Source organism: Siniperca chuatsi, linkage group LG21 (assembly GCF_020085105.1).
Source record: "Siniperca chuatsi isolate FFG_IHB_CAS linkage group LG21, ASM2008510v1, whole genome shotgun sequence".
In the NCBI taxonomy this organism is placed as follows: domain Eukaryota; kingdom Metazoa; phylum Chordata; class Actinopteri; order Centrarchiformes; family Sinipercidae; genus Siniperca; species Siniperca chuatsi.
In genome coordinates, this window is record NC_058062.1 from 6,958,859 (window position 1) to 6,968,075 (window position 9,217).

At 42.6% G+C, this 9,217-nt stretch overlaps 2 protein-coding genes across 4 annotated transcripts; both read right to left on the bottom strand.

Annotated features, from left to right (window-relative positions):
• Positions 1-72: 72 nt before the first annotated feature.
• Positions 73-4,042, bottom strand: LOC122868745 (cytosolic 5'-nucleotidase 3-like). 2 transcript variants are annotated; one of them, XM_044181001.1, is made up of 9 exons: positions 3,886-4,042; positions 3,196-3,294; positions 3,026-3,095; positions 2,889-2,935; positions 2,114-2,199; positions 1,939-2,028; positions 1,663-1,825; positions 1,378-1,578; positions 73-1,176 (listed from the first exon to the last, which is right to left on the bottom strand). In XM_044181001.1, exons 1-9 carry the CDS (start codon positions 3,886-3,888, stop codon positions 1,066-1,068), a joined length of 870 nt encoding a protein of 289 aa, XP_044036936.1. In that variant the 5' UTR covers positions 3,889-4,042; the 3' UTR covers positions 73-1,065. The 2 variants fall into 2 exon arrangements, with proteins under 2 accessions (XP_044036936.1, XP_044036937.1); XM_044181002.1 differs by having other exon boundaries at positions 3,924-4,022.
• Positions 4,043-4,532: 490 nt separating this feature from the next.
• On the bottom strand, positions 4,533-9,033 carry LOC122868743 (kelch-like protein 11). Of its 2 annotated transcripts, XM_044180999.1 has the most exons (3): positions 8,881-9,033; positions 8,031-8,507; positions 4,533-7,788 (listed from the first exon to the last, which is right to left on the bottom strand). In XM_044180999.1, the coding sequence occupies exons 2-3, from the start codon at positions 8,492-8,494 to the stop codon at positions 6,204-6,206; spliced, it is 2,049 nt and encodes a 682-aa protein (XP_044036934.1). In that variant the 5' UTR covers positions 8,495-8,507; positions 8,881-9,033; the 3' UTR covers positions 4,533-6,203. The 2 variants fall into 2 exon arrangements, with proteins under 2 accessions (XP_044036934.1, XP_044036933.1); XM_044180998.1 differs by lacking the exon at positions 8,881-9,033 and having other exon boundaries at positions 8,031-8,665.
• Between the last annotated feature and the right edge of the window lie 184 nt (positions 9,034-9,217).

Sequence of the window (9,217 nt, forward strand, 5' to 3'; positions counted from 1 at the left end):
AATTACTTTGGTAAACTAATTCAGTGGTCTGAATTTTATTGAAAACATTTTTAATGAAACATGACTATCAGAAACAGATGAAACCAAATTTTATTTCAGACAAGTTGGAACATATGAAGAGGTAATGGGTTTGGACAAAATAAGAAAATTCATGACTGACTGTACACAAATGACAGACCATCATCACAGTCATTTTTGGATATTGTGTTACCCCTCAATTATAAAGTTTTTTTTAAACTTTTGTTTGTTGCAGTGCAGAAATAAACTGTTGACTTTTCCAAAACCACACAGCTAAAATGACTGTGAAGGTGAAATCATAAATACTAACAAATCTATTTAATTTTTCTTTTTAATACCCTAACACTTCTGAGGTAGCTGTTAGTTCTTACACATCATTTGACCTCTCAGTGACCTCTGCCATACTTTAAGAGCTACATGTTTGTAGTATCACTGAGGTGTTACATAAGGAAAACATATAGTTTCCTTAAAAAAAAAAACATGCTTGACAACATGGCCAGAAACCTGAAGACTTGACACTGAAATAAAAAGTTTAACATTTTTAAAAAACGTCAGGTTTCAGGATGAAATTGGCTGGAAAGGAGGTTTATTGTAAGAGGCTGGAAATCAGTTTCAAACTGAATGCCGTGTCAAGTGCTGCCATTTATGTGGTGCGTTTTCCTTTCCCTTTATCATTACATCCTATATGAAGGCCAAAACTGTCTGACAACACAATTCTTACCCCAAACAAATAAATTTAAAAGACACCCACCCACACACACTTTACATGCTGCACAGTAGGTAGACAGAGCAAATCTGGCTTCCATCACATACAGTATGGTCCAAAAGACATTTAACCATAAACATGAGAGGAAGACCAATGGACAAAGATATAAAAGGGTGATGTCGTGTGCCTGAGCTGCAGCTGTCAATTGGACTCGTGTTAGTTTCGTAAAATAATGACATTCGTAGTTGGTTATGAATAAGCCTTCAACTGTCTCCTGATGGCACTGGAGTGTCCAATACCAAATGGCCATTGGTAAAAAAAAAAAAAAAAAAATTCTCAGTTCACTTATTGCCAGTGAGGTAGAGCAGTATAGCATTAGGGACTTCCAATGTCTCATCTTTTACCAACACAATGTCATATGAGTCCAAGTAAGACTGCTTCCTCTCCTCCACCTGAGAAAAAAAAAACAGATGAGAAGTATATTAAAATGTCAGAATATGACTATTTAACACGGTAAAAATTGGGAGCGTACTATTCTGTTAGAGGGTAGATGTGAATGTATTCGAGTTCTGACATTCATCTCAGGGCAGCAGGTACTGAATATTGTTATCTAATCATTTTGATGAACATGCGAGTGTGTGCTTTTTATTGACCTTGTCATTGAGGAACCCAATCTTGAGGATGTTTTCCATGTCCTGCACCCCGTCAGCCATAGTCAGATCTCCCAGAGAGTCTCCCAGCAGTAGCACGTTAGGCCTCGTCCGCAGCTCCTGGAAATGGCCGGTGTTGAGCAGCGCACCTTCCCTTTTATTGTAGATGTGGATCAGCTCTCCCTTGAAAGCCCTCAACACTCCCTGTACCAGCAGATCAAGAGTCAAATACATTATTTCAATCCCTGGTGTGGGGATCTAATCGTAGTTCGTGGTGTGGCTACTCACAGACTCATCAAAGTCCATGTAGTTGGAGAAAACTTTGATGTTGGGGTGGAAGACACCGGCCTGGCGAATAACCTCTTCTAGGATGTCTCCTATTCCAGCAGAGAAGATTAGCAGAGGGATGCTGTGCTCATACAGGTGGTCAAAGAAGAGCTGGTAGCCCTCCCTGTTAAAACATCAGCTCATTATTAGAGTTAAAGTACCCATATTTTCAAATGTTTTCAACATTTAAACTATCAAATTGATTTTTGGGTCTTCAGAAGGAGCAGGTTTTCTGACCTCAGCATGGCATCAGACTCCTGCACCACCATGGCCAGCAGGTCTTTCTGAATCTCCTGCTGTACCAGTAGTTCATGGGCTTTAGTCCACCTGTAAGATACAGGTGTGGTACAGTTTTATTAACACATTAAAGTACAGAATATAATTTTTAGTAAAAGCTGTATTAGATACTCACCACTCCACCATAAGGGGCAACTTTTCCTCTACTGATCGTGAAGAGTCGATCTCTATAGGGTAGTATGTGTTGAGCAGCTCCTTCAGCTGATGGAGACAGGACAAATTTCAGAAAACTGTAACTGGCTAGTAAACATCTAGAAAACAGCTACATTTCAGCCAGTTAGATTTAGAGACGATCAGTTTACAACTTTTTGTCAGATTATATCCCAGGTATTCAGAGGGAAATCATTAGGGTGCATTTCAGGGGATGTTGTGTTTCTGGCCACTGAATGTGTGGACAATCACTTAAAAATTGTAATATTGTTAAGCAATATGTGGTCTTATTGAAAAAAATGCCACATTGTGGATACAAAAATGTACTGTGGAAAATGAAGATTTAACTTCAGGAAGACTATAACAAGGACCTTTCACAGTTCTGCATTACTGCTGAATAGATTCAATTCACAGATCATGGTTCAGTTTGCCTGTATGTTTTAATTCTCCCTATTGCCCACTAGAGGGCAGACAAACGAAATATGAGTGACAATGAATGCATAAATAAATGATTCACCAGATGAAATGATAAGTTAAATACTGTTTATGTTTGAAGGTAGTCTAGTGCTTAAGATTTGAACATAAACATTTCTAAAACTTTGCAAAAACAAAGCATATACACATGTAGTTCACTCATATGATTTAACAAGTTGAAAATGCATTATATTTATGAAGTCTCTGCTGTGGCTTACATGTGGGGGAAAATATATTGGAAGTTTACTTATTGGCATTAGTGCTACCTTATCTCTGCAGTCACTGGAGATAAGTTTGCTGTCGTCGAGAATATCTGCAAATAAAATACACAAAATGACAGCCATGAAACAACCTTTAAATACATGACAACCTCAAACCACAGCTTATTTATAAGTGGACTTACTGTGACAGGTAGGACACCTTTTGCCATTGTATGCAAATCTTGTTAGGGTCATGTCAAAATCTGAGATCACCTAGGCGAAAAACAGAAACTAATAAAAATACACTATTCATAAAGGGCAAATACTATAAATGGAGACACTGAAGCTTGTTCTAGATCTGGATGTCGTATACCTGTACGGTGTTGGAGCCAGCCTTCACCATGGACTGCAGGATCTCCTGTACCTTCTGAGGGTCCCTCATACACACTGAGGGGTTGGACAACTCTGAAATCTTAGCATTGAAAATGGGTGCAAGTGTCACGTTGGAGTTTTGCAAAACGCACTGTCTCTTAAGGCATCAAACAGGAGTCCAACTGCATGTATAATTAACGTTAGCTTACCAGTCAGGTGCCATCACCAAGTTGATTAACTCTCTATTTAACGTTAGCTAACTTACCCCCTACCTGCACAAAATGACGCCATAGCCATAATAACAATATGTTTCTTGTATGGTAATTTACTGAGAAGGTATAACGTTAGCTAACAAAGAGAAATCCGTGTAGTTAACGATAACGTTAGCTAGAGTAGCTTAAATTTCTAGTTTCCGTCCCATTTTTTCACAATTGAGAATGACTTCCGGATGGGAGCCGAAACGTCTTGATTCTGAAAACAGTGTCCAGATGACTACGACTGAAACCTTTTCTACGATAGAACACTCCTGGACGAATGAGGGACTACACCGTCTTAACGTTAGCTAACGTTAATCACAGTAGTACAGTGCTAAGCTATGGACGCTTAGCTAGCTACTATCCAAGTTCGTTGATGTGCGATTCTTTTTTTTTGGTGCTTGGCATTCCCCTAAAAACTTAATGAATCTGATTACCATTTTCTTGAAATGGCTTGCCGATCCGTTATAGTTACTTTGACAGCAGGCTTCTCATCAGTTGTCACTCTCCGTTGATGTGAACCGTTAATGTTGCTGCGCTTGCGAAAGAATCATCTGTGTTAGCTAAAGTGGTTCCGCTGCCTTCGGGTACTGTGGACAGTGTCGGGATTTTTAGTCCCACTTTAATGACAAGACTAAGTGGTAGACAGTACATTTTTTTTAATGATTTCCCAGTAATTTAGATGTAACGTCTACATGGAAACGTCATTACAATGATGATAAAAGTGAAGATACTTGATGTCTTGTATTCTCTGGCCTTTCTTTTCGTATGATGTTTTCACAAGTACGAGGCTATGAGAAACACGTAAAGGCAGCACTACTGCTTACACAACTTGAGGTTGGCCGTTGTGTACTCTTCCCCCCAAGGCAAAGGCACAGATAAAAGGTTCCTACCCTGCCTCTCCCCAAGGGTTTCTCTTGAGGGAACAAAAACAGGGACACTTTACAAAAGTAGGGAAGGTACCAATAGAACTGTGGAATGAAGCAGTTAACAGTAATTTAACTTTTAGTAGATGCAGGTTACATCAAGACTTTGTGGTAGTAATTCATTTAACTAGTAATAATACACTCTGTGTGCAACCATCTGTCTTACAAAACAACTTTAATGCAAGTGATGACATTAGCATTTCTTACATCAATAAGGACACAATGTCAGACTATCACATGCAAAGCAAATTACATAGCTTATTCCACTTAATATTTGCAGTGCAATTTATGTTGGTCATAAAGTGGAAATGAATATCATTTCTGTGCTCTGTAACCTTTATGTTGTAAGAGGCACTGCATGGACAGTGGGAATTTCTGAATATCAGTCACAACACATTCACCTAACAACCCCTTTTGTTTTGTCTACAAGTCTGATTCCTTTTTATCTCATTTCTAAGTCTCTTTGGAGGGTGAAAAGAGACCACAGATCGACATAGTAGATCTCTAATATACACCCAGCTGGAAGTGAAGTACGGTAACACAAGGTCTTACAAGACATTTAATGTTGGAAACAAATCCGCAAATAATGATAACATGTTTGTTTTTTTAAAGAAGATCAAAACTTACTGGCTTGAGCTGGCTAAAACAAAGCATTTCCAAAATACAATCACCTTGTCTGATATGAAACAAATTAAATAAGCAAAGTCAAAGTGCAGTGGCAACTTAAATCCCTATGCTTCTGTAAGACTTTACAATTAGATGTCAAAAAGTGCAGTTGTAGAGGAGCTCTGCTCTGCAAACACAAATCATACACACTCTTGCACTTACACATTTACACATTTTCTATGTATTTTTCTTGAATGAATGGGAATACACTGAGCAATAGACTGCCAAAGTGCAAAAGAAAGGAATGATTGAGCCATTGCCAATGATTGGTGCTTAAGGTAGTGGCCAAACAGAATGTTTCAACGTTAAGATAACTCAAAGGAATGATTTCATTACATCTTATCACATCTTTTAGACATTACAGTTCTCTCATTTCACCTCTTCAGAAACCTGGAGAAAGATTACTAGTTTTCAAGTATTACATGAGCAACAAAAATGACTTACTTTGCATTCTCAATACAACTGTTGAAGGGAAACTGCAATCTAAGAGCAAACTAGCCTACAGGATTTTAAGACTAACAGCCTTTCTGAATTAATTCATATTTAGTTGTTGAGGCTGCACAGTAACAAGCAAAGCCATTCTAATAGAGCAATTATGATATAAGCTAGAGTTAGACCTTTGAACTGATGATACATGAAGAAGAGATTGTCACAGTGTTACAATGAAATGAATGACTTCATTTAGCGAGCTGGATTGTGGGAATGCAGTTATTAGTAATGTCACATAGCCTTCCCAGTACAGGCATACAATAAAGGAATGTAAAATATCCATAGAAATGTTCACATATACAGCTTCATACTTTTTATGTACAAACAGATAAACAGCATCTATACAAACATACTTGACAAAAGGATATTCAGTTGTTGGCTGCTTTATAACACTCTTATTCACATGTTTACATTCGCCATATCCCTCCTCACAGACCACCAGCTGGTCGGTGCACACCCGCTCACACATTTCATGGCTTTCAACAAATTAGCCATTAATACAACACAGCATGAGAGCCGATGGCACAGAGTTCAGTTTAATAAAAGAGCAACACAAGACCCGCTGCAGCATGTTATGTATGAGTGGGGGTCGATGAAGATGGCTGCAATGGAATGGTGGCTTGCAGTGTATCCTTGGACAGAGCCGTGTAGTTCTTGGATGGACACCGATTTGCTCAGCACTCTATCTGCGACTGGAGCTGCCGGCGCAGGGTGAGTGTGCGCCGGTGAAGCTGCTGCATCTGCTGCATGCGATCTCGCTGGCGAGCCAGGTTCTGGGGCATGGGGTAGCGCTGGCAGCCATACAGGAAACGGTAGGGGATCCGGACATGGCAGGCGGTGGCTCGGCAGCGAGGCTGAGGCATGGGCGGCAACAGCATCCAGCGCTTCCTCTCGGCACAGTAGCGGTAGGCCTCCTTGCGGTACTGCTTGTCCACATCATCGCTGTTCTTCCAGCCTCCTATGATGAAGACGTCCTCATCAAAGTGGCAGATGGCAGCACCCTCGATGCTGGTAACCTCTGGTGGCAGGCTCTCTAGGATCTCATCAGAGATGCGCACACTGATCTTCTGCTTGGCAACCTCATCCCTCACTGTGTAGCTCTTGGGGCAGCAGGAGGCAGTGTGGTAGAAGTTAGTAGAGGCCACAGCCATCTGGAAGATGCAGTAGTTGTCAATAAGAGGCAGGGAGTCAACATCTTGCCACTGGCGGGTCTCTGTGTCATAGCGAGTGGTCACCGTCTTCAGTCCATCCTCATTATCTGTATCGACAGGTGTGCGTGCCGTGACATACACGTAGCGGTCCTCCACACTCACTGCCTTCACATCCCGCAGGATTTTGGGGGCAGATTCCAGATTGTGCCACTTGTCCTGCTCAGGCTCGTATACACTTACATCTTTGAAACCTGGACTGAAGTTTCCATGGCCACCAATGCTATACAGTATATCCTTAATGCTGGTGAGACCAAAGGAGTGCTTGCGTGTAGTCAGGTTGCTCACCTGCTCCCAGGTGTTGCGATTAGGATTGTAACGTTCCACCGTCTTAGCAAAGCCTGGTTCCATAGAACCAGCTACGTAGACGTGGGACTCTGTGGCAGCGATGGCATGGCCGTCCAGGTGGTTGTGGATGTGCGGCAGGTTGACCCAACGGTCCTCATAAATGAAGTAGCCCACACACTCACTCAGGTAGTCCCCTCCCTCTGACACACCCCCTACTACCATTATAACGTCCATGTTCTGGCCAAAACGAGGCTGAAAGGAGGCCATGTGGGAGGACCAGAACTCCATATCAGCTGACTTGAGGTTCTCAAAACGAATAGCGTGGCCCTCTACTGCCTCTGACACCAGCCGGAGACAGGCCTCGTTTGCGGCCACCAGCTGCTCATTTTTCACCACCCTGGTCAGGTAGGTGGGCTTGATTTGGGGCAGCCTCAGGAGACGGAACAGCTCCTCAAAGTAGCGGTTCCGCTCCTCTGAGTTCTTCTGCACCCACTTCACCACAGCTTCAAATAGCACCTCCTCAGAATCCACTGTGATCTCTGCATCAGACAGCCAGTCACGGACCAGGTGAAAGGGCAGCGTGTAGAACTCCTCATCCTGGATAACCTTGTGGAAGTTGCGGCGGATCATGTCTGCAGCCCGTAGAGCCAGCTGGTCCAAGGTGTACATGTGGGCTAGACTGTGCACCGCCACACAGTTGGTCAGGCTCAGCTTTTTCTTAAGGAACTCACCACAGAAATCCTTTAGCTGCAGCAGGAGGAACCTAATATAGAGCCAACAGAGAAAATACAGTAAAGGATGTCAGAGAGAATGAGCAATTTCTGTTAACTAGATAATACTACTCTGTTTCGACTGGTTAAAACCATGCCTGTCTTGTTTTCTGCAAGCAGAGCATAAAAACACTACTTTTAGGCAACATAGCAGCCATAGAAGGCCTCATGCTTTGACTATCAAAATCACTCTCTCTGACACAAAAACGGAAATGTTAATGTAAACAGATCATACCGATCAGCTAGCTCCAGTACTTCATGTACATTGCAGGTGCTAACGCGTATTTCTCCAGTGTACATAAATTGGATAACACTCTCCACCGTATCCGGGTCCGGCCCCAGTTCTGAGCTCCATTCCTTCATCTCTACCCGTCCGGACAAGGACTCGGAGAACTGTCCTCCCAGCAGGGGGGTGAAATAATCGGTGGCAGCAGCCAGGACAGACCTGTGGGCTGAAAACTCACAGCTCTGGACGCTCCCGGTAGCCACCCCGCTGCTGAAGGCCAGCGTCACGTCGCAGAACAAGCCCTGCTTCCTCTGCTCGTTCTGCCGCCGAGAGAGCTCCGAGCAGTGGGAGGAGGAGGTGAAGTCCTCGGTCTCTTCCGCGTCCCCGTCACCGGCAAGGGCGCTGGGTGTACCGGTGCCGCTGCTACCGCTGCTCCTGGCAGAGTCCTCCGGGTTGGGGGCCGCCGCTGCCATTCTGCTGCCAGCGCTGGAGGTGAGCAGTGGTGGGAAATTAAGTAAACTAGTGAAGAAAAGGAGGCGACATACGCAGCCACACATACATGGAGTCAAAACAGAGAGCGGCAGTGAAGTGCGTTTCGTATTCGTAGGTTTCTTCATAGCCGTGATTTGAAGGGGAACATGTTTAGCTTAAAAAGTCATCTCAAATTACACATTGTTCTGTTTTAAATGCAATAGTTTGGACTGAAATTAAGCAAAATGTAGATTTTCATGTCAAACTAATGTTATAATGGTTATGTCAAATATAGCTATATGTACATTATAATAACATAAGAACTATGCACAATGACTACGGTATTATTTTACATAGGCTACCATTCACAGACAAGCTAAAAACGTACCTTTTTGCACAGTTTCTTGTGTCAAAGTGATTGAAGCGTCAGGACACAACGAATATGGAACCAACTTCAGCTTGGTAAACACAGGCAGAATCACTGACATGCGCAGTGGGTGAAAGGCGTAACCGCGTAGTTGACGTTGGCGTCAGTTCCCACTGCTGAGCTGGAGAGACTTGTACTGACATGCATGTAGTTTTCCCTGCAGGTTCAGGCAAGGTCGAACCACTCAAGCCTGCAGTAAATGTACAGCCTCATATATAGACTTGGTATAACTACAGTGGATATCAAAGAAGAATAAAAGTCTAAACTGCTGCTATATATTTTCTATGTTTTAATGGCT

Bases quoted from the DNA above. Each gene is read 5' to 3' on its own strand.
- LOC122868743 (XM_044180998.1), bottom strand. From the start codon at position 8,638: ATGAAGAAACCTACGAATACGAAACGCACTTCACTGCCGCTCTCTGTT. The intron at 7,789-8,030 runs GTATGATCTGTT...GCTCTATATTAG, and splicing joins GTACTGGAGCTAGCTGATCG to GTTCCTCCTGCTGCAGCTAA.
- LOC122868745 (XM_044181001.1), bottom strand. The intron at 2,936-3,025 runs GTAAGTCCACTT...TTTTATTTGCAG, and splicing joins AAGGTGTCCTACCTGTCACA to ATATTCTCGACGACAGCAAA. The intron at 1,579-1,662 runs GTGAGTAGCCAC...CTGCTGGTACAG, and splicing joins ACATGGACTTTGATGAGTCT to GGAGTGTTGAGGGCTTTCAA.